At 52.8% G+C, this 24,212-nt stretch overlaps 1 protein-coding gene across 1 annotated transcript; it reads right to left on the bottom strand.

The window, feature by feature from the left end:
• Nucleotides 1-403: 403 nt before the first annotated feature.
• On the bottom strand, nt 404-23,066 carry Tns4 (tensin 4). The gene is made up of 13 exons (XM_075990794.1): nt 22,907-23,066; nt 19,398-19,920; nt 13,492-13,864; nt 11,659-12,083; nt 10,076-10,162; nt 9,642-9,767; nt 8,230-8,322; nt 7,660-7,737; nt 6,130-6,201; nt 5,232-5,400; nt 4,603-4,671; nt 4,354-4,380; nt 404-2,925 (listed from the first exon to the last, which is right to left on the bottom strand). Exons 2-13 carry the CDS (start codon nt 19,822-19,824, stop codon nt 2,784-2,786), a joined length of 2,088 nt encoding a protein of 695 aa, XP_075846909.1. The 5' UTR covers nt 19,825-19,920; nt 22,907-23,066; the 3' UTR covers nt 404-2,783.
• Between the last annotated feature and the right edge of the window lie 1,146 nt (nt 23,067-24,212).

The following is a 24,212-nucleotide window of genomic DNA, read 5'->3' as shown; positions in this document are numbered from 1 at the left end:
GTAAAGCCCTCATTATGTAACATTGAAGACTAGAATCTGGATTCCCAGAATCCACACAAAGACAGACACAGTAGTAGTACATATCTGGAATCCCAGCATGGCTTGGGGAGATGGGAAAGCAAAGACTAGGAGATCTCTGGAAGCTTCAGAATAGTTAGCTTGGTGTGCACAACCATGAACAACAGATCCTGTCTCAAACAAGGTAGGAGGTGGGGATGGACATCCAAGATTGTCCTTTTACCTCCATACATACACGATGGCATGCGTGTACACATGCTAACAATGACCACAAAAACAGAAAAAAAATCCACTACCCTGCAGGCTGGAGAGACGACTCAGTCAGTGATTAGGACCTGGGTTCAATTTCCAGCACTACACAGTGGCTCACAACCATCTAACTCCAGGGGAGTTTCAGCACCCTCTTCTGGCCTCGGTGGGCAATGCAGACATATGGTCACACTCTGTTCTGCTGGGTGCCCTTCTCAGCTCAGCACTCAGGAGATAGCTCTGGATGTCCAGAACCGGCTATTGTACAAAGAAACTTTATTTTCCACGAAGTACACAGGATGTATGGGGACTCTTCCCACTAAGCCTAGAATGGGTGGAACGAGCCCGATCTAATGCTGGAAGGGCCAGTCTTAGCCTGCAATGCGAGCCTAGCATCCTCCCCACTCCACCCCTACATTCCCCATCTGATTTGCTTTTCCTGAGTTGAAACCATAATCCCTCAGGTCTGACCTTGGCCAATGACAATGGTGCCCGGTAGGCTGACGACAGGAGGGGATAGACACTTGCTCCACGCTGAGTTACAGCGGGCTTCTGTGAGTGTCCCCTTGCATGCCATGGCATAGTCTCCTAAGGAGGCCGGCAGGCTGGAAGAAGAGCAACAGTTTTTGCAGGCCCGTCTTGAATGTGGGAGGGAAAGAGCCCAACTTCTTCAACCAGCTCGAGACGCTGCCTCTTTGTATTCTTGACTCTCTGCTGCCCCCTTGTGTTTGTAAGGCTGGTGACTCCACATAGTGTGTGTGTTGGAACTGGAGGACCCAGCAAGAATGGAGTTGGGGCAGGGAAATGCACCTCTATCTGTACTATAGCAACAGGGTCTCTCTTTCCCATCCACCAGATGTAGGTTATGAGAGCAATGCCAGGCAGCGGTGATACCTCTTTTGGGGCACGTGCTTATCAAGAAATTGAAAGCAAAGATGGGGGGGGGGTGATATTCATCTGTAATATATTGGGAAGGACGGATTAGACATTAAGAATGTGAGCACTGCGGAGACTTTACTGACCGTGGGGACAAGGGTCTTCTACTAAGCTAGCCCCACAGGCACAGCCAAGCTAGCCTTCAGAATCCTGGGCCAACCTCACAGAGCAGTTGACCAACTAGAGACAATAGCCCACGTTTGTAACTGCAGTGGCCAGGGACTTTCCTAGCCTGCTCTTGGGGAAAAGATCCCAAGGCCTTGGCAAATGATACCTAAAATCAGAGGAATCCAGAAAGTTCCACCAGATGGCTAGGAATTGATCAGACTGCAATGCCCAGATCTCCAGATGTGAGAACGTTTTTAAATACTGCATTAGAGAAGGCGACGCTGACAGAACCTTGATCGCAAAGCGGAAGAAGCAAGGGGTACGAAAACTCACTCCCGTTCTGTGCTCAGACTTGACTCTGACAGCATTTGATGGGTCCCCCAAAGCAAGCTGAAATGGGTTGCGTTATAGGGTACATGCACTGTGCTGACAGGTCTGCTCTGGCTGAGGCTCTTGACCCTGTCTCCTCTCCATCATAGATTTTGGACCTTGCAGGCACCTGCCCATTTTGAAACCCTCTTCCCACAGCAGCTCCTTCTTGGAGTGGTACCCCCCAGACCCGAATTGGGAGTGTGGTGTTTGCAGGTGAAGGCTGTGACGCTCATCGGTGAGATCTGTGAAAACTTTAATCTCTCTCTCCTCTCTCCCTCTTTCCCCCTCCCTCCCTCTCTCTCTTTCGCTCTCTCTCCTCTCTCTCTCTCTCTCTCTCTCTCTCTCTCTCTCTCTCTTCTTCTTCTTCTTCTTCTTCTTCTTTCTCTTTCCCTCAACAAGGTCTCATATAGCATAGACTGACCTAAATTCATTATGTAGCTAAGAATGACCCCGAACCTCTGATCTTCCTGCCCCTTCAAGTGCTGGAATTTCCAGCACTCACCACAGCCCTTGTCCTTGTCAGGCAAACCGTCTAGCAACTGAGTTACATTCACAACCCCCAAACCGTTCCATGTCTTGAAAACAAAAGAATCCTGGGCCAGCAGGGAAGGGACAGGTGTGAGGGAAATCGAACCTGTCCCCAAACTGCACCCACCATCACCAGCTTCCAGCCAGGGAGCCTACAAGTTCTGACCCAGCACCTGCTGTTTGCTGTTTGCAGGGGTCATAGGTCTCTGGCTCAATCTGCCACGTAGGGAGAGTTCAAGCTGACGAAGACAGAGCGTCGTTGCAGACAATTTTTACACAGGGAGTCTTGGATGTGGGTGGGCTTCAGCAGCTTGAAAGAACACACTGAAGATTCCCAGCTGAGTCTCCGAGGGACCGTTTTTCTTGCGGATGGGTCTCTTTATAATATATAATTGAAGAGCCTGAGGCCCAAGAATTGGGTGAAGGTTACTGCTAATGTCACAGCAGGCTCAAAAGCTTCAACTTGCTCTGTCCTCAGGTCCGACAGTCAGGTCTGTCGATGTGACCACAGCGGCACGGCCAGGGAAAGTCTCTTGAGATGTCAGGGAAGGTCCATAGGCAGCTCCCTTCTCCTACACCCTGTCTGCATCCTGGATCAGGGCAGTCACCAGGCTGATGACCTGGAGAGCTGGCTGGACTGCTTCGTACTCTGCGAAGAGGTGACACACGTTCTCTTGTGTCTCCGTCTGGCTCTTGGCCACAAACCCAAAGATCCTGGTGAGAGAAGACAGTCTGTGGGGATGTGGGCTAGGGAGGAGAGGCATCAAGCTGAGGGAGGTGTTGGAAGGGGAGGACACTCAGCTTGCGCCTCACTGCTTCTCCCCAAGCCAGCCGGCTGCAGTATCTTGTGTACTGCGTCTTGTGTGCGTGTGGTATGTACTTGTTTGCGGGGACATGGCATGTGTCCATGCATGTGTGTGGAGGTTGGTGTTGGATGTCTTCTTCAATTGCTCTCTACTAATTTTGAGACAAGGTTTCTCACTGAATCTAGAGCTCACCCATTGGCTAGGCTGGCCAGCCAATGAGCACCAGGAATCCGCTTGCTCTGCCTCCCCAGCACTGGAGTTATAGACATACCGGTTGGCTTTTCATATGGGTTTTGGGGCTCTGACCTCATGTCCTCATGCTTGGGTGACAGACACTTTCCTCACTGGGTCACCTCCCCGACACTTTAGTACCTCCTATTAATGAGGCAGCTAAAGGAAGAAGGGCCTCCCTTGTCCAACTGGGCAAGCACTTATTTCAGACTCTGGGTCTCCATTTTGAATGGGGCTTCCTGAGGACAAGACTGGGAAGCTCCATTAGGACAAGAATGTACTTGATAATCATCCCTACAGCTCTGAGATACAACCTGTGCCTCTGGTATAACATCTCAGGCTCCAGACTGGGGGATCTCATAAGAGCCATACCACACTGGCTCCTAAGACCAAGATGAAACACTATTCTTTCCTTCCTCCCTCCCTCCCTCCCTCCCTCCCTCCTTCCCTCCCTCCCTTCCTCCCTTCCTTCCTTCCTTCCTCTCTTCTTCCCTCCCTCCCTCCCCTCCTTCCTTTATTTCTATTGAGATATGGCACTGTGGAATAATCCTCTTGTACACTGTGAAGATGTGTTGTTCTCATTGATTTAATAAAGAGTTCACTGGCCAATAGCTAGGCAGGAAGAGGTTAAGTGGGAGAGTCAAGCTGGGAGAATGCTGGGAAGAAGGGTGGAGTTACCAGCCAGAGGCAGAGGAAGCAAGATGTGTAGAGAATGAGGTAACAAGCCATGAGCCATGTGGCAGCATGTGAATTAATAAATATGGGCTAATTTAAATTGTGAGAGCTAGTTAGTAACAAGCCTAAGCTATTGGCCGAGCATTTGCAGTTAATAATAAGTCTCTGTGTGGTTATTTGGGAGCTGGCTGGCAGGACAGAAACCTCCTCTGCCTACAATAGGATCTCATTATGTATAGCCTGGAACTGACTACATAGACGAGGCTAGCTGGAACTAGCCTCGAATTCATAGTAATCCTCCTGCCTCAGACTCCTAAATTCTGGGATTACAGGTGTGTGCTGCCAAACCTGGCCTGCCCTCTTTCTGTCAGGTCTGGAACCCTGGCACAGGGCCACCTCTTAGAGCCACTGAGTGGTGGGAGGGGCTTACCTGGAAGCTTTGCAGTACTTTTGCCACCTGAAAGAAAGGGACACAAAAGGAGTGAGTGATGGGGCTCTGCCCGGCTCCTCAGGACTCTAATGAACAGTGGGAGTCATGTCTCCACTCTGCCATGCCCGACCTGGCCTGATCCCCGACCTCTTAGGGTTCACAGGCCACCTCTGCTATTTCAATCCAGGTACTGTGGAAGGCAGCTAGGCCTGGAGCGGCCTTCTTAGCTTAACTCAGCCTTGAACTTACTTCCGTTGCTCAGGGTCCATTCCGCAGAAGCGGAGGGTGGCGAGTGGGTAGTGGCGTCGGAAAAACAACCTGGGTGGATGCAGGAAGAAAAGTCAGGCTGATGAGGGTCTATTCCTACGCCGTGAACCCCATTTCAGCATTTCTGGGTCCCCCAAAGCTCAGACGTCCTGTCCTAGTAGGGTTCTTACAACCCGTCATGGTTTCTCCTTCACTTTCTCCTCCTATGGAATAGATCTGCCTCATGCTCTTCTACTGGGGTCTTCTGCCACCCACCCCCATGGCATTCATTTTGTGAGGCCAGGAGTTACAGCTTGGTCTACTCTTGCTTGGTTAAATTAGGGAACGCTTTGGATAGGTTGAGTCTCCAAGTCCTGGGGCGAGCTCATTGCACCGTCTGAGGAGTCATTAGTGTCTGGTCTATTCACAGATTTAATCAGCACGCAATGAAAACTGCCTAACTTAAACCCTGTTGGTTCCAATGACGGAGGCCTAGGGAAGGCAGGGACCTTGTCTGGTATCACCCAGCATTTGCTAGTCCTTCCCATCTGGGGTGCTGACCCCTGTCCCACGCCTTCCCTCCAATGCTGCTCTGTTAGCCTTGCAGCCCAGGAGCTAGAAGAGGCCCTTACTTTCTCTGGACATCTGTCAGAGTGATGCCCTGTTCAGTGACTTTGAAATGGACCACGGTAGGTGTGGGGAGGACATCCCTCTCCAAGGTGACTGAGATGGCCTTCTGCACAGCCAGGGCTCCGCTCAGGGTCTCCACGCTCACCGAGCTCAGGTACAGGGTGTGGCAGCCTATGGGATGCAGATATGAGAGGGGTCTGTAGCCAGGGTCTTACAATCGCTGGGCTCGGGTCCAGGGACAGGAACAGGGCAGAGGGAATGCCTCTCTTCTTTAGGAATCCAGAGGGACCCTCAGAGCCACCAAACAGACTAGGAGTCAGAGGGTAACCAGAACTTCTTTTCCTCTACCTATGATCCTCCCAGCCACCCTTTGGTGAGAACAGGGAGAGAGAAAAAGAACAGGAGGAGGGGAGCCAGTGTTTAGGGGGAGGCGGTCACAAAGTAGGAGCCGCCACTGAGTGCTAATGGATGCTTGGCCCTGGAAGTAGGGAGCATTGAAACCCTTAAGATTCAGACCTCACCCCCCACCCCACCCCCCAACAGAGGATCCAGACCTGGAGACCACCCCCAGGGCAGGAATCTCAAACACAGAGAGACACTATTACAGATATGTGTGCAATATGTACATGAGTGTTGGCTTACCAGAACCCTCCCCTGCCTCCCTCCCCCTCCCCAGTGCCCAGTCCTCTTTCCTCCCCACTGGCCCACAGCGGCAGCCTCTCATCTCCTTGGTTTATGAGGCCAAGGAGGGGCTGTGCCGTGGGCTGTTAAGGCTGCAGAAACAAAGCAGTAATGGGAAGCATGTGTGGGCTTGTGTGAGTCTGTGTGCGTGTGTGTTCATGGGGTTGGGAAGTGGTCTCCAGGGTGCGGTGAACGCGGTACCTCCCCTATACCACTCACCAGCCGATATCTTCAGGCAAGAGGTCTGGCCATGCGTGGGGGAGTCCAGCGCTGGTTCTGCGCCTCCCAGTTCTGAACAGAGGCGCCCCAGGGGAGAGGGAAGAACGAGTGGATCTCAGGGGAGCAGCCGGCAAGAATCCCTTTGAACACCTCCCACAGCCGCCCCCACCTCCAGGAAGTGACAGGCTGGGAAGCCAGGTGTGATTGCCTCAATTAGAGCCACGAGGACCGCTGCTCTGCCTAGCTTGCGAGCCTTTTGATCCCTTCCCACCTCTCCCTGCCAGGCTCCCAAGTCTGGGCCTGCTGCTCTGACCCTGTCCCCACAAGCCCCTGACCTCTTTTTTGGACCCCGCCCCCCATCCTCTTCTTTGCAGAGTAGGGGTGCTGTGTCTCCATCGCTTGTTTAGGGCTCTTCCTGCACCTGCTCCACCTTCCTCCTGCACAACTGAGATGACCCCCTGGGTCTGGGAGCTCCTAGGGGGCTGCAGGCTGTGGTTGAGGCTGCTGAACTGAGCTGTGGGCCTGTGGACTCTCCCCCACCCTTTCCTCTTTTCCTTTCTGCCTTTTTTTTTTAAATCAGTCTTATTACATAGTGCTGACTGGACCGGAACTCACTGTGTAGTCTCAAGTCCCTGGTCACCTTGCCTCGGCCTCCCAAGTGCTGGAGCTACAGGGAAAGACCACAGCCTCATTGCTTACCTATAGGTTATAAGGGTGGTGGCGGTATGTGTGGGGGAATAATACCAGATTTGTTCACCCAGACTGTTAGATTGCCTTCTAAGCCAGTGACCTAATGCCACCTTACTAATGCTGTGACCCTTTAATACAGTTTCTTATGTTGTGGTGACCCCCAACCATAACATTATTTTTATTGCTATTTCGTAACTGTAATTTTGCTACTGTAATAAATCATAATGTAAATATCTGGCATGCAACCCCTGTGAAAGGTTCATCTGACCCCTCCTCACCCCTGCAGGGGTCATGACCCACAGGTAAGAACCGCTGCTCTGAGGTCTGTTCCGGGCCAGGCACTGTGGCCTGAACAATCTCATTGAATCTGGGTGCTGACACTTTGGGTATGTCTAAAAGATGGTTGTTCTTGAAGGGCAGGGGTGGCACATGCCTTTAATCCCAGCACTCGGGAGGCAGAGGCAGAGGCAGGCGGATCTCTGTGAGTAGAGGCCAGCCTGGTCTACAAAGTGAGTTCCAGGACAGCCAAGGCTACACAGAGAAACCCTGTCTCGAAAAAAAAAAACAACAATAACAAAACAAAAAACCAAAACAACAACAACAAAAACGCAAACCCTAACAAACAAACAAAAACAAAAACAAGTTCTTATTTGTGTGTGTGTGTGTGGTGGGCACTGGGGGGCTCAGAGGAGCAGACATAAACGGGAAATCGAGAGACATGGACCTAGTCCAGATCAGGCACTTGTCATACTGACCCTAAAATAAGTCATAAACAAGGTTGAAGTGGCCACTTCGGTAGCCACTTTTAGTAAGAGCCCATAGGGCTGACCCAGCACCTACCTTTGTGTGGGATGGTGAGTTTGCAGGGCAGGGCCAGGGCCATGATGGAGTGTTGACACACAAAGGCAGAGAGGCTCCCTGCAAAGAAGCAGGAAGCCCTGAGTAAGTAAATAGGGCTTTCCCAGCCCCCTTCCTTCACAGTGCAGGAGACCGTGTCCTGGAGGCCTGGAGGCTGGGGTGGCTGGGGAGGCTGGAGAAGGTGGAGGCTGGGGAGGGTGGAAGCTGCAGAGTCTGGGGAAGCTAGGGAGGGTAGGGAGGGTAGAGGCTGGGGAGGCTGTGAAGGGTAGGGAGGCTGGGGAGAGATGGGAGAGAGGCTGGGGAGGCTAGGGAAGCTGTGGAGGCTGCAGAGACTAGGGAAGTTGGGGAGGCCTGGAGGCTGGAAAGGGTAGGGAGGCCTGGAGGCTGGGGAGGGTGGAGGCTGGGGAGGCTGGGGAGGTAGGGGAGGGAGTCTGGGGAGGCTAGGGAAGCTGTGGAGGCTATGGACGCTGTGGAGGCTGCAGAGACTAGGGAGGTTGGAGAGGCCTGGAGGCTGCAGAGGCTGGGGAGGTGGGGGAGGCTGGGGAGGCTTACCAAAGTAGGGCTCCTCATCTGCTCCTTTCAGATGCACCCCTTTGGCTGAAGACTCCACCAGGAAGTGACGTATAAGGTCAGTGCTGTCCTCACCTGAACAAAGAAGAAAGGATTTTGTTTCAGAGCTCCATGTTAGCCAAAGCCTGGCCCGCAGGACCCCGCCCACTTCTTCCAGATCCTTCTGAGGTTCACAGGAGCCTCTGCCTCCCTGTGAGGCTGCACCTAGGAAGCCCGTGTTCATGGGCTTCAAAGTGGCAGCGCCTTCGCTCAGCCCAGCCCATCCCAGGTGCCATTGTTTCCCATCAGCTCCTCCCTGCAGGAACAAGGCTGGCTTTGACAGGCAGCAGAGTGCCCTTTGACCTCACCAACCACAGATTCCTCCTCCATTTGGGCTCTTGGGAGGCTCTTTGAAAAGCTTCCTTGAAAACCAACACCTGCCCCAGAGGTGGCTGATTGCCCCCCCCCACTCCTCACCCCTGCTGTGGCTGTAACCCTTATTAGGACTCTACCACTGAGCCAACCCCCCCCCCCCCCGCCCAACTACCCAAGGTTGGGTAGTCCATCCTCATTCTATGTCTTAATTCCTTGGGGGGTGTCATTCACTTCCTGAGCCTCACCCTTAGGCTTAAGAGAGGGGACTGTTACCCTGGGACCTGTAGCATGGTCATTCTTTGTTCTCACCTGAACTCCCCAATGAGGTGGCTTCTGCAGGGGAGTGAGTCCCCGCCATGCCTAGTTCTTACACAGGGTCTGGCATGTGGTAGACCCCTCAGAGATGTGTGTGCTGAGTTACCAGATAAGCCCATGAGGTCATAGGATAGCAAACACGCTATCACACACATGTGATTAGCAGTTACACATGTGATAAGCTCTCTCACGCAGGATGGGCTATTTGTTTTTTTTTTTTTTTTAACAAGACAGAGTTTCTGTGTAGCCCTGGCTGTCCTAGAACTCGCTCTGTAGACCAGGCTGTCCTCGAACTCACAGAGATCTGCCTGCCTCTGCCTCCTGAGAGCTGGGATCAAAGGGCACCGCCCAGCAGGATGAGCTATTGAACACGTGGTGAGTTATTACAAGAACGTTAAGATATTGGGAGTGTGATAAGCCCACACATGCATTAGTCATATTAGGCTCCTGGAGATAAATCCAGGCTAGACAGAAGTGCTCGGAAGACAGCAGCCTGAGGAGAGGCTGGGACCTTTCTCCTCCTCCATCCTTAAAGGGTGGAACAGGGAATTTGAGGAGGCAGGGCATCTCAGGCATTTAGAGATGCTCTTCATGGTGCCTAGGTGTTGGAGGGCAGCTGGGAGAGCCAGGACTCTCTTCCTGGGAGTCATCCTGATCGTCACTGTCAAACTGGGACAGAGTCCACCATGGTGAGGACCTGAGGTGATCAAGAGAAAGGTACGTACCTGGTCGGTTTGGGGCAGAAGCTGGCGTCTCCTGTACCTTCAGGGCAAGGCCAAAGGAGCCCCGGTAGGAGGAACTGTCCCTGATGACGAAAGCACCTGGCTTCTCCTTCCTCAGCAGATCAATTGCTGGAACAGTGTTTGGTTAGAGGCTGATTCACTCTGCACAGACACTCTCTCTGCCCCTCCCCACAGAGTCCTCCCAGAGAAGTCACACAACCTTCTGTCCCCAGGAAGTCCTTGCTCCTGTCTACTTTCTGCAGGTTTTGCTTACTTCCCAATTCCTAATAAGACTAGCAGGTCACCCACCCTTCCACGGGCTGCTATTTGCCACCTTCCTAACCACCGTGACCCAAGGTCCCATCTCCCTGCTGCATAGTACTCGCCAGACATAGTTACGGGGACACTTGTCCCCTAAAATACAATGCTGGCCTTACCTTGCTCTCGGGTAATGCTTGGCTTAAACCAGTATTTGGATGTGTCCATCACGAACTTCATGGTGGGCTGCATGCTCTTGACAGCACCTGGAGACAGACAGAGAAGGGCACCCTATCAACTGGGTAGAGGGTGGCTGAGAGGCAACAGGGGAGAATGCTGGAGACCTGTCCTGCTCCTCTTCCCAGGGATCCTTTAGGGTCTCTCTAAATAGCCTAAAGAGGAAAACCCCACCGGAGCCGTGGCTTAGTGGGTAGAGTGCTTGCCTAGCGCACATGAAGCCTTGGGTTCGATCCCTAACACCCCATAAAGCCAGGTGGTGGTTCATGGCTGTCATCCCAGAAGTTGGGAAGCTGAGGCAGGAGGATTGCATTGGGGTAAGCCAGCTTGGCTACAGAATTAAACCCTATCACAAAGGCTGGAAATAGAGTTGGCAGGATGGCTCAGCGGGTCATACCTCTTGGCATGAGGGCCTGACAACCTGAGTTTGATCCCCTGGACTCACATAAAGATGGAAGGAGTCGACCCACTTAAAAAAGTACTTTGAGCTTCACATGTGTTTTGTGGCACATGCCCCTCCCCCCAGTAGTAGATGAGTTTGCTGTTTGAAAGGCCTGCCTGAGGTGCCATTTTCTCCTGTTAGCTGAGGGAGGAGAGTCTGGGACTAAGTCCTTGGGTCTCTGCTCATGGGAGGTGCGTACCCCAAGGGTGCTCCAGCTGAACTTGTGTTTACTGCTTTGGGTTCTTTGGATGTCTATAGTCACAGGCTCCGGGAAGAAGGGTGTTTGCTATTTTGTGGTTTTCAGCCATCTGTGTTGGAATGCCTTGGTTCCATTCCCTGCTTGCCCCTGTATGGTCTTGTCATCCATGAACGTCAGAGCGAGGACTGATATACTCTCGTCTCTCCTTGGGTTAGCCAGTTAGTTACCACACATCTTGTTCAGATTGCCTCAGGTTCTGTTTCCTCCCTTACCCCAGCTGCCCAGCCCTGGTTCCAGTCTCATAACCCTCCTGCCAGGCAGATTCCATGGTGAACCATTGCGTTTGCACTGCTGACCCCTGCTTCCGTTTCTTATTGTCTAAAGAGTAAAATGGCCCTTGTTGTCAAAAGAGTACAACCCACTTTTTAGTTTGGCCTCTGCCACTCTGCCACAATCTGCCACTATTCCCAGTGACCTGCACCTAACATCCCACAAGTTTCCTCGCAGTGCTGTGCGGGCACATTGCCCTAGCTATGAGGTCACAGCTATCCCTGCAAGGAATGCCTTTTATCCCTTCCTCTGGGTGCTGGCTAGCTTCAGTGTCACCTCCTCCAGGCTCCAAGCTGCCTAATCCACTCCTTCATCTGTCACCTATGAAGCGTCTATACTCTACGGGAGGTCTTGGGTTGGGTCACTCTTTCTAGACTGTACCCATCTGTGTATCTTCACACCCTGGCACAATGCTTGGTGCACCAACATTGCGGTAGTCATTAAAAGTGGGTAGTTGATAAAAGTGTTAACTGCCTGTTGCCCAGTCCCCTTGGTCTTTGACTAGTCCTCTTAACTAAATCCTCCGATGCTAAAGGTGTTGGATTACAACGTACCGTCTGGAGATGCAGCGACAGGACCATCTGGCAGAGTCTGGCTGTGGCTCTCTAGAGCCCGACAGGGGTGGCTGGGAGATGCAGCCCGAGGCTGGACAGAGCCCTGGTGTCCTGGTGTCTGCCGGGCTGGGGGAGACTGTGGTTCTGGGCACCCATTGATTAGCACAATGGGTACGTCCACCATGGAGTTGGTGATAGAAGCGGGGCAACTGCTGGCCTGCTCCTTGGCGACTGGAGGACAGTAGGCTGCTTGGGGCTGGCCCATGTTCGGTATTGGGTTGCTGGGAGCCTGGGCATCACCAGGTCTCACACACGGGGACCCTCGGTCCAGGCTGTGAAGGCTGGAAGAGGAGCTGGCTGGACTCACCAAGGATCGCGAAGATGACTGATAACTGGAGAGGCTTGAGTGTGGGAGGGACTGGCTGCTGCAGAAGAAAGCAGACGGAATATTAGGGTGTCGGGTGGTGACTGGGGACCAGCGCTGTGTTCTGGAATCTAGCCATCTGGGGGCCCTATCTGGGGTCAAATAGAGCACTGCATATACTCTCACCCCAAACCCAGAGCAAAGAGTACCCTATCTGAATTTCAAGGGTGCAGCAGGGTACAGAACCTTCCTAGAACCGGGGGACTTTTTGTCACTTAAGCTGACCGGTGGGTTTAACCTCCAGCAGTTCCGTTGGCCTGGGTTTCCCCTGCTTTCCCAGTCAGGCTGATCTGACAGAACCATCACACACAGGAGGATCTCCATGCCCCAGCACTCTCAAAAGGCCGGCAGAGAGGCCGCTGTACCTGGGCCGGACATGCCTGTGGCTGGCGCGGAGCAAGGCTCTAGCTGGAGGAGACTAACACCGCTAGGCCAGCAAGCATGGTGGTGGATCCCTGGTTCCTATGCCTGGGACCACCATGGCCAATGCCTTTGGAGTTGGTGTGTGGGATTGAGGTCCTGTGGTTTGGTTATCCTGGAGCAGGATGGGCTGTTGTGCGATTCGACTGGGAGGCCTAAGATCAGTGACCAGGGATCCCTGCCCAGGGGGTTGAAGCCTCTTACCTAGTTTTGTCAGTGGCACAGGGAGTGGGGAAAGGGGCTTTCATTCCAAGATGTTTCATCTCAGGCCCCCAAGTCTGTTTATACTCCTGAGATTGATTTATTATTTTTTCAATAATTACTTATTTTACGTGTGCGAGGGTCTCGCCTGTGTGTGCACCTGTGTGCTGTGTGTGGACAGTGATTGTGGGGGGTCAGAGGAGGGCACTGGATCTCCCAGGACCGGAGTAACAGATGACTGTGAGCTGTGGTGTGGGGGCTGGGAACTGAACCCGGGTCCTAAGCCTGAGCAGGCAGTGCTCTTAACCATTGAGGTCCCTCTCCAAGTCCCACCCCCGAATTTTAATGACCCTTCCTCCAGATGGGTCATGTGGGGGATGGGAAGAAGACAGGTCTCATCAATGTAGTACTCTATTCTCAAAAGGTCAGTGGAAGCCATGAGTTCAGGACACTGAATTATTATCTAAATGCTTTGAGGGGAATTTGAGATAGAAATGGCTATGATGGTAGAAAAGACATGTATTCTTTTTTTTCTTTTCCTAGACAGGGTTTCTCTGTGTAGCCCTGGCTGTCTTGGAACTAGCTCTGTAAATCAGGCTGGCCTTGAACTCACAGAGATCCATGCCTTCTAAGTGTTGGGATTAAAGGAGTGTACCACCACTGCCCAGACAACGTGTATTCTTCTATTCTTGATGCCTGTACATTTTGCTCACAGAACAGAGTGCCCTTCTGTTGTGTGTGTGTCTGTGGCCATGTGTGTCACCATGCACGCAACGTCATGGACTTACCTTCCAAATACATAGCTGACATCTGACGTGGGGCTGGCTGACAACACAGAGACCCTGCTGCCCCGCTGTGGGGCCCGTGGCCCTTTCTCCCAACCTGGAGGAGTGGCCAGTGGGGAGCCTGAGGCCCTGCTTTCCTGGCCAGAGCTGGAACTGCTAAGGGAAGATGGGGTGTAGGGAGAGGGACCCCTGCCCTGGTTCCCAGAGAAGATGAGGCTCTCGCTGCTGCTTCGAGTCTCTCGGGGAATGTCTCTGGAGAAAAGGAGGCTGCCGTTGCGTGGGGAGCCAAAGGGTGGAGTGACACACGGGCTGGAGCAGCGTTGGGGACCGTCGAAGCATCTTGATCTGGTAGAGGTCACTTCGATGTACTTTATATCTTTGTTGGGGGAGGGGGGAGAAAGAAAGCATTGGTGAGAGCCAGGAGTCAGAGAGAATCGATGGGTGGAGCGCTATCTGGCAAAGGTGGTGGAAACTGGGGGTGCACAAGCTGTCCCCCCCAGAGGGTCATGAATCCTATCCATGGTTTCCCAGGCTGGAAATTAGGGTAGGGCCCTGGAGAGCACTCAGTTTACTAAAAACAGCTCATCCCTCCCCTGTTCAGAACTCTGGAGGCCAGCCTGCCCTGGGTACTCATGGCTCCTTCCCATGAGCCCATGGTGCCTGAACCCGGGGTCCTGGGTGGAAGTGGGCATTCTATCAGATGCACAGGGCTGGTGGGCTGACTCGGGCTTGCTGGTTCAGGGAATGCAGAGACAGCCTGGCTTTGTAGCCACACAAACTTGGGCGGGAATCTTGACGTTATCTCTTTCTAGCCAGGCGGCACTGAGTAACTTTCCAGACCTCTCTTGGCCTCAGTTTCCTTATCTGCAAAGCGGAGATCTAGACCCAGCCCTCTAGGGTGGTGCCAAGGAGCAAACAGATGAATGGAGCCTGATTCGTGGCAGAACTCCTCATGGAAAGAGCTTTCCCTACCAGCTGCTCTTGGGAACCCCTCAGTGGAAGCCCCTCACTAGCTGAAATGGGGATCTTTGGCTTAAGAGAATTGAGTGACAGAGGAGACACGGGGAACTGCACGGTAGGCTCTCAGAGGGCTGTGAGGGTGACATAGATTTTTTTTTCAGGAGGCCAGCAAGTTCCTTTCCTTCACTTAAAAAAATTGTTGGAGGCCGGGCGGTGGTGGCGCCTTTAATCCCAGCACTCGGGAGGCAGAGGCAGGTGGATCTCTGTGAGTTCGAGGCCAGCCTGGTCTACAAGAGCTAGTGCCAGGACAGGCTCCAAAGCTACAGAGAAACCCTGTCTCGAAAAAACTAAAAAAAAAAAAAAAAATTGTTGGATGGTGTTGATGATGCACCCTTTTAATCCCAGCACTTGGGAGGCAGAGGCAGATAGATTCCTCTGAGTTCAAAGCCAGCCTGGTCTACAAACCCGAGTTCCAGGATAGCCAAGGCTGTTACACAGAGAAACCCTGTCTTGAAAACCAAACCGAACCAAAACCTTTTGAGATACAATCTAGCCCCAAACTCTTTCCGTACCCCAGGATAGCCTTGAGCTGATTCTGATAATCTTGTCTCTACTTTCTCAGTGAGCACAGGTAGAAGCCACAGCATCTAGTTTTTATGTGTCACCTGGAGTACTGGGGATAGAACCCAGGGCTTCATGAATGCTAGGCAAGGCCTTTTACTGAGCTGCACCTCCGCCCCAGCTTCTATTTTTGTATTTATTTATTAATTGATTGATTTTTTTTTGAGACAGGGCTTCTCTGTGTAACAGTCCTGGCTGTCCTAGAACTCACTAGGTGCACCACCACCACCTGGTTAGCTTCTATCTTTATAAAGACTTTATACCGTTTATGCCCATAACCACCGCTAACCCTCAGCATGGCCCTTGGGTAGGCCAGACATTGGTTTTACAGAGGAGGTAACAGGTTGGGTTGGAGATTAAGTGGAAGTAGGAGTTGAGGTTTCTTGCATCACTTTTGCCAAAGACAGGCAATTGCTAGCATGGAACATAGCATATCCTGTCCTGTTACGGCAGCTCTATTAAAATGCTATTGACCCCTGTGTAACCAATAAGAACTCAAGGTTCAGCTAGGCTGAGTTGTCCAATGCCACAGAACTAAAGGAGTGGAAAGCCCCAATTTCTTCCCCTGAGCTGTGTTTGTGGCCTCTTCTAGGACAAGAGGAACTCTTTGGGATCCCATTCTAAGGCCTTCCTGGTGTTTGTCTGCTCTGGTGTGTGTCTCCTGACCTGGTGAGGGTCCTAGCCCACAACTTCATGGGTCATAAAAATATCTAAGACCTTGCCTGGGAGCTGAGCAGGGTGGGAGGGGCCTGTGTTGTGACTCACCCCCCACTCCTTGTCCTGAGGTGGATATGGTTGGGGAGGTGGAAGCTCCCACCCCATCCCTGGGGTGCAGCCGCTGTTTACGGGCCTGTGGGGCAAGTCCCGGCAGTGTAGGGTGGATGCAGGCGCCAGCCGCAGGCCTGGCCGGTGAAGGGAGGGCATGTGGGTGGGGGGAGGAGAGACAGTTATTAAACAGCCTGCCCTTGGGACTGGCAAACAGCCTTGCCTGGCAGAAACTGCTGGAAAATGAAATGTGGGGACCTGATCCAAGGATGGGGTGGGAGGTCGTAGAGAGGATAAGGGAGATGGTGTTTGGGTCTAGGAGCCAGGATCCCTCTGGGGTGGTGACTCTGAAGGACGAGTATAAAGAGAGGGGAACAGGAGGCAAGGAAGGGGAGCACTGACAGAGTTTCAGAGAGGTGCGGGGAGGAGGGGTGCGTTTCAGAGGAGAAGCCTGTCGGCTTCCTCTAAACAAACTCCAGTTTAAGGAGACAGACAGAAACAAGGGCTTTAAGGATTCGAAACAGCCTGATCTGCCACTTGGTAGGACCAGGGCTTCCTTCCTCATCCTCAGCTAACACATGGATAAAAAAGATCCCTGTGATTTCCTTCAGGGCAGCTGCAGGGACTCTGCATCCTAGAAGCTTATGTCCACGAACAATCTATTCAGCTGTGTCTAGTAAAGTCCCCAGCTTTACCAGGCAGGGAGGCAAGCCTCCGCTGCTTCCTGATGATAGGGTGCCTCGGAGGATGGATGCATGGGATGGCACCAGGAGGTGTGGGCGAGTTGGGGGGATAGAATCCACTCTGAGGATGTGAAGATATAAGGGATCTCACCCAGAATTCTCAGCAGTGTCCTGGACCGTGAAATCCTTCTCGCCAGCAACAGTGGCCCACAGAAGGGTTTGGGGAGGCTGAGATGGGCAAAGTGGGCCTGTGGTGTGGCATCTGCCACTCTTGGTAAGGGAAGACCAGCCCCTTGAGGGGGTGCTGACCTCGCCCTGATGTTTTAGGAGGAAGGATTTCTGAGGTATGTGAGTAGGGGTTGGAGATGAGGGTGCCTGTGGTCCAGAACTCTAGAAAGAGGCTGGGGTAGGAGGCTGCCTGGATGCTGGTTAGCCTGGACTAAAGAGCAAGACTTTTTTTTTTTTTAAAAAAAAGGAGGAGGAGGCGGCAGTGGCATGGCAGAGGGCAATAAGGACCTTCTGGCCACTGCCAATCTTTCTGTACTCTTTGTTCCCCAGAGTTGGATGGACCCATGCTTTGGGTGGCGGGCTGTCCTTGGACAATCTGAGGATAGGGACCACTGCCTTGACAGTCATCTGCTCTTCACCAAGCCTTCAGCGGAGGAAGGGATGGTTGTTGTCTACCCTGCACTCCACCCTCTACATGTGGACTCCTAATACTGATCTTGCCCCAACTGGTCTTGGCCGTGTGGAATCCCTGCCTTGGGGCATGAACATTAAAACCCTGTGCTGGCTCCTGCCAACGGTAATTAGGGCTAAAGCACTTCCCCGCAGTGCTGTGCCCATGACTGGCCTTCAGCAGCAGAAGGCTGCTGCAGGAGAAGACAGCTCCTGTAATAGGCTTGGCAGGAAGAGGGGAAGCAGCGGGGGCCAGGATCCCCTGATGGGTGCCAGAGGGCTTGGGTGTTGTGCCGACTTCTATCTCAGAATCTAAACTGCCCTGGGGCTGGCTGTACAGGCAATCCCCCACTCTACCATGGCTCACCAAGACTTGTGACAAACAGGCAACAAATCCTTTCTCTTAATCACTGTACTCTTGGAGGTAGGAACTCTTTATTTTGTCCATTTTATAGATGAGGAATAAAAGGCATAGAGGTGACGTCAATAGCTTGCATCAGGTCAGCCTGAACCCAGGGGTCAGGCTAAACAGGTTCCTTATTCAAGCCCATGTTAACTTAGTTTTTCATCTGTACAATGGAGTCAAATTCTCCTCTCAGTGGGGTAGGATAGAAGAATTCCATACAAGTCAATCCCGGCGGTACACACCTGTAATCCTAGCGCTTGGGAAGAGGAGGCAGGAGGATATGAGAAATTTAAGGTTATCCTGGGCTACCTAGCATGTTGAGGTCAGCCTGGGCTACATGAGCTCCTGTAGAAGGCACTCAGCAGAGAGACAGGGCCTAGCAGGCAGCAAATGCTTAGGAAGTGGATGCTAGCCTGGCTTCTGTGTGCACCCCCGATTCCTGCTATCTGAACCCCGGGGACCTGACATTTCCATCTGCTTGATGGATGCCTCTGCTGCTCCCTCACTCCCAGAACACCCTCGAGATGTTTCAAGTGTGGGGAACCAAATCAACACCCAGGGCTTCCCAGATTCCCTTGGCTGTGTGGCTGGTGTCAGCTTGTACTAGCTTGTTACGAGCTGGAGACTGCAGGCTTCTGATGTCGTCTAGCTGGTTGCCGAACTCGGTCATTATTAACAGCTGCATTCCGCAAACTGATACTGAAATAGCTTACATTCAAAACGAAAGCTGACCAGTTGCAGTGTTCAGGAGGGGAGGTGGAGTGGTAAGAACTAGGCTGGGCTACACAGACTCTTGTCTCCAGAAGATTTAAAAGAATAAAAAAATGAAAATATATGTGTGTAATACGGAAGGTCAGACACACCCAAAACCCACACATCTTACTATAATGCAGGCTCTGAGATTTTATGGTTATTGTATTGGTACAGTGAGATTTTATTTCTTTTGTGCTGAGGGCAGTTTAGGTTATCACTGACTTACATTCCCAGCTTTAAAAAAAAAAAAAACCCTCCTACTTTAAAAACTCCCTCCCCGCCAATTTGGAGACAGGGCCTTGCTATGTAGTGCAGGCTAGCCTAGAACTCCCGATCTCCCTCCTCCGTGCTGAGTGAGCGTCCAGGTGTGTGCCACTATGGCCTCTGATGTGTAGGGCCGTTCTACAGAGCAGGACTACTTCACTTTCAGTCGTACGCTCGGTGACGTCCTGTCAGTAGCTCAGAATTGGGAGAATTTACACCGTGGAAATGGGCAGAAGCTTCAGACTGGGACTTGTATTTCCCAACCAGGGAATCAGCATCCTACACCCTACTTCTTGCATTCTGCCTCTCTCTCATCCCATCCATCTTGGGCCTTTCTCAAGAGATGTTCCCCTAAGCAGGGATCAGGGGACATCTAGAAATCCTATGATAATTTTAGGGGACCAAATTTCGGCTCTAAAGAGAAACATCAAGAGCTTAAGTAAGGTCCAGGGACTCTGCATTTAGGAAGCTCTAACTATGTGCACCTCATTGTGGAAGCTGCTTACCTGGACTAGCACATCTGAGTTCTCATAAAAACCACCTGAAACTGGAGTCTACCAGTTTCCAAACTCAGGGACCAGGCAGAGTTGGTTGGTGAGGGAAATCTGTACTTATACCTTTTGTGCAGTGGAGAAATCTGAAAGGTCAGAAGTTTGTGTAGGGCTCATTGTATTCCCCACAGGACAAGAACCCCTGCCCCTCAAATTTCATAGAAGAGCCCCTATTCATTCGAGTTCTGTCTCCCAGTTCCCTTCTTGCTTGTGCTCCCAAATCCTTACCTAAGGCTTCTGGTTCCTCCTTCTTGCTCTTTGAAGTGATGCTGCTGGCCTGCTCAGCCTGGGGACCAGCAGTCCCAGAGGGAAGCAACTGGAAGGTGGGGTCTAGTTCCAGGATCATCTGGTTGAGGGTCTCCAGTGAGAAGTCAATGCAGGAGTCGAGGTCCTGTGAGGTCCCTGAGGCCTGCTCCTTAGGGTGCTGCAGGGGGCAGTGAGCTTTGGCTTCTGCTTGCTGAGCAGGCTGGAACCTGCTGGAGGTGCCTTTGCAGAGTGTGGGGGCCATCAGAGGCTGGGTTCCCCAGCTCTCTGTGGTGTAGTAGGGACACAGTGCCGGGAGGCTGGGGTTTGAGCTTGGGTGCAGGGCCATCCTGGATTCTTCGTGGGGAGTCAAGCTGACCACATGACTTCCAGCCAGCAGGGAGCTGGACATGATGCGTCCGTGAGTCCAGCGGTTTACCTCTGGCTTCTTCTGTTCAGCCTCACTTCTACCCCAGAGTTATATCCTGCTCCCAAGAGTTCCAAGGACCTGAAAGAGGAGGGTGGGATCTGAGTGCCATCTGTAGGTGAAGCCTTTGCCTGGGTCCTTAGTGAAGAACAAAGCATCTCATTCAGTTAAAGGCCCAGTTGGTTTCTTGGCTCTGACACTCACTGTGTAAGTTTGGACAAAGGAAGTAATTTTTTCCCCGTCTTAGTTTCTTCATTTGACAAATGAGCTAGAATTAATCATATGCTTAGGACAATGTCTGGTAGATCTAAGCCTATGCAAGTGACGGTTAAGTGACTGAAAGGGATGATTGCCAATCACTTACTTACCATGTCGTGCGTGTATTTCTAAACAGATGTGAGCTGATGTGTATGAGGAACCACTAAGTTCAGAGGCTCCAAGAGTCATACAAAAAGCCCCTTCAAGTTGCTGTAACAACCTGATGAGGTAGGTACCACTATTGTCCCATTTTGCAATGAAAAGAGCAGAGATACAGGGGGAGGGGACACGAAGGAGATTCCGTGGTCCCGCTGAGAAGGCCAGGGAGGACTTCTGTGGAGAAGGAAGGAGACGTACGAAGCAGAAAAGAGGAAGCTAGCTGAGCATGGCGGGTAAGAATGAGGAGGCAAGGTAGTGTTCAAAGCGGCGTGTGGCATGTGCAAAGGCCCGTTTGGCGTGTGCAAAGGCCCAGCGGCCAGATGGGAAGTCAAAGGTATCCAGGAAACAGAGGCGCTTGGGCTGGACAGGCAGGGTGGGGCAGGTGGGCTAGCTAGACTCTGCTGAAACTCAAGAGGTAAGAGAGAGACACTGGGGAGTGATAGGATCAGATGACAGTCACTCCCCCCGGGGCTCATGCAGTAAAAGAAATGCCCTAACTTGCTATCTCCTTCCTGTGAAAAGTTCTTCCTGTTGTCTAACCTTGATGCTACATACTTGTTTCTCACAGGTGGTGTGTAGGGGAGGAGGTAAAAGGTCCTAGGACAGACCAGTGAGAAAACTGGGTGGGACAAGAACGTGTTGACCTTAGTCCTTCTGGCAGCCTGAGCCTTGCTGCCTCCCTCCCCATGTCAGAGCGTGAAGCCACAAGGTGATGCATGGGAAACCATTGGACAGTTCCGGAGATGAGCTAGAAATTGGGGCTTACGGAGTATGACACCCTCGTAAGGGGCTCCCAGCTACAGAGCACCCCCATCAGGTGCCAGGTACTGGCCAACATGCCGTGTACAGCTGTTCTTGGCATTCCAGCCAGAGCCTCTGCCCTCCGTCCATTCTGCCCCTGAAGATACCCAGACTCACAAAAGTCCATAAAGTTTTAGGGATCGGGCGTGGTGTACACACCTGTGATCCAAGCAAGAGAGAGGTAGAGGCAGGAGGATGAGGAGCTACACAGAGAGTTCACAGCCAGCTGGAGACACATGAGACCCTGTCTCAATCCCCCCCACCCCCCCACCCAATCAACCAACCGAATAAACAACAAAATCCTGAAAGGAACCAATAGAGGGTTCAGATCTGGGATTCAAATCTAGGCTTTGGACCTTGGCAATCTTAACTCCTTCAGCCACATGGAGTTCAAAGGCAGAGGGGACACAGAGAGGGGGCCCTGATATGCTGAATGACAAAAAGCCTGGCCTCTCTGCAACCCGCCTGGCCAGCTCCTCACCCCAGGCTCCTATGGCTTTGTTATCTGACTTCTTGGCTGGGTCCAGGGGTGGGGATGCCATGTGGGGAAGCATATCTATAAATGGCAGTGGAAGGGAGCTGGCCTGAGCTCCTTCCTTGGGGGCAGCTGAGGACACAGAGCCCAAGCAAGACACAGCTTTTCCCACATAGTCTCCAAGAGTCCAGGGAGCAGGCGCAGCTTGCAGGGTTCACTGCCAGGCCTACAGAGGAAGCTGGGGACACTGAGCAGAGTGCACTGGAACCTGAGTATCCCCCACGACCAGGACTCGAGATTACCCACATGCTCATCCCCAGGCTGTCCCTGTGCCTCTCCAGACAGATCGCAGTGGTTTTCCCATCTGATGGTGACTTGATAATAAGACCCTTGACACTTCTTCTATTTCCCAACAGTTGTGAGGGGGGAGTACTGGCAAGGCTGAGGGACTTGCCCAGGCTACAAGTGTGTGTCTGGGAGTTCATGGTGGGTATTCTTGCCTCTGACAGTCCTCCACGATCACCCTGTGCTCTTCCCACAGGCGTAAGATCTCCCCTACCATGGCCCCTTTTGGGATTCTGGAACCAACTGGTACTGAGAATCCAAGGAGACACCGAGGGCAGGAAGCCCTTCAGCAAGTTCTCATTTATCCTTCCCAAGTTACCCCTGGTCCCAGACACAGGCTCCTCTGCTCCTCTGGGATGTTGCTACACAGCCCAGGTCCTCCCATCCCAGTGCACCTCTCTAGCTGGTTCCTTTCAGCTCTTAGGAAGGAGTGCCTGGGTGCGCGCGCGCGCGCACACACACACACACACACACACACACACACACCGCCTGTGTCTTAGGAAGGATTTCAGTTAGCTCTGCCCTATTTACAGCTCCCTCCTACCTTCTCCTCTTCAGATTCTAACTCTGTTTCTTTCTCTTCTCCTCCCCAAAACTCTGGGGCAAGGACCTCCTGGGGCACTGGGAAAGTCCTATGATCTTCCTTTGCTGAGCTCTTTCTTCCTTATCATGGCCCTCATATAAGCACAGGTAGGGAAAGCAGAGGATGAAATCCCAGTCTCCCCAAAGCACAACCCCAGGACCCCTATCATTTGAACCTACCTCCTCATTGTCCTTTGCCTCCCCAAGATCCAGAAAGCCTCACCTGGGGCAGCAGGCGGGGCCTGCGGGACAGCGGGCAGTCTCCTAGTCCCGCCAGTCTCAGAGCTCTGCCTGGGAGTCAGGACGCCTGGGTCTGTCCAGGCGCTAATCAGGTGTCCAAGACCCCTGGCCAAGACCGAGACCCCTGCACCTTGGCTGAGGCCTTAGATCTCTTTAGGCTCTGGACTGAGCTCCCCCACCCACACCCCAATGAGTAAAGGCACCTACCTGTTCACGGCCCCCGCTGCACTCACTTACACGGCTCCCAGGATCAAACTGTGCTGAACTCAGGTAAGTCAGGACAGCAGGCGCCAGCAAACCTCAGGACCCGCCTTTAAGAACAGCCCGCCCTCCGACCGTCCGTCTCCCTCCACCCCTGAGGCCCTACACGTGGCCTTGACAGCGGCCGGCCCCGCCCCAGAGGTGTTCCAACAGTCCAGGTGGGGCAGCCGCAGGCTGGGAGGGGTCTGTGTGTGTTACGGAGGTGGGCGGGGTAGGGTGGGGGGGAGTTGAATGGCGGGCTGGCCTGGCAGGCGCCGGTTAGGGTGTGTGTAAGGGGCCCCCAAGCTCCCAGCTTGGCCCTTCCCGTGTACCACGTGGTCAGGAGGATGCCCAGACCAAGGTGTGCTGCGGGCTTCCTTTCACCTTGCGTGGTAGGAGGAAACAATGAGTTGACGAGACAGTGAGAAGGGGAGCTTCTACTAAAGACCCTTCCCTAGACCTATCCCGTGGATCTGGATGCCCTTGTTGGGTCCACGTGTTGTCTTTTCTAACCTTCTGTCCTGTTACAAGGCCACCTCTCTAGCCAGGGAATGAGGCTTCTGTCGCCAGTGAGGAAGCTGGAAGGCCCTGGAGGGCTCTATCAAGAGTGCTCGCTGGCCCGCTTGGTGATTCACTCTCCCAAGAAGCTCTGCTAGGTGGAGGGCGGAAGTCACCCCTTCCTTCTCCAGGACAAAAACTCCCTCCCTGCCAGGGGTCCTCAGGACGTTGTGAGCAAGTGTCCAGCCAGGATGAGTGGTAGGGCCCCATCGGGCAGGTTTTCAGCCTGACGACACCAGCAGGCTGATGTGGAGAGTGGGCTGCCCAGCGTCTCTATTAGCTTCTGCAGCCTGCTTTCTGGATTGCTTTCTGATGCCCTGTGGTTTTGCAGAACCATGTTGAGCCAGTGTGCCCGCCACAAAAAGGTCCAAAGTGGTCCAAGGCTTCTCTTCTTGAGAGCAGCATGGAAAGGAATCCTCGAGGATCCCTGTGGTCCCCCAGACGCCGGCCTTGGTGAATACAGGTGTAGCTTTGTATGAAGAATCTGGCTAGCTGCAAGCCAAGGCAGCCTTAGTCTGTAGGCTTTGGCTTAGTTGGCAGGTGGGAGGACCAACTGCTGAGCCTTTTGGGTGGAAGGGTTGGGCTACACGGAGGAGAAATGGCCCTGGACTGTAGCTCAGTTGAGACATTGCTTGCCTAGCATGTAGGAAGCCCTCGGTTTGATTTTTTTTTCCTCTCTGCAATTTCTCTCTGTTTCACATGCAGCCGCTTCCTT

The sequence above is a fragment of the Microtus pennsylvanicus genome, chromosome 11 (assembly GCF_037038515.1).
Source record: "Microtus pennsylvanicus isolate mMicPen1 chromosome 11, mMicPen1.hap1, whole genome shotgun sequence".
Classification (NCBI taxonomy): domain Eukaryota; kingdom Metazoa; phylum Chordata; class Mammalia; order Rodentia; family Cricetidae; genus Microtus; species Microtus pennsylvanicus.
This window is presented reverse-complemented; position numbering and strand designations above follow the sequence as displayed.

Coding starts and splice junctions, on each gene's coding strand:
- Tns4 (XM_075990794.1), bottom strand. CDS start 19,824: ATGTCCAGCTCCCTGCTGGCTGGAAGTCATGTGGTCAGCTTGACTCCC. Junction 13,865..19,397: donor GGAGGAACCAGAAGCCTTAG/GTAAGGATTTGG, acceptor CCCCCAACAAAG/ATATAAAGTACATCGAAGTG. Junction 12,084..13,491: donor GTCAGCTATGTATTTGGAAG/GTAAGTCCATGA, acceptor TTTCTTCTGCAG/CAGCCAGTCCCTCCCACACT.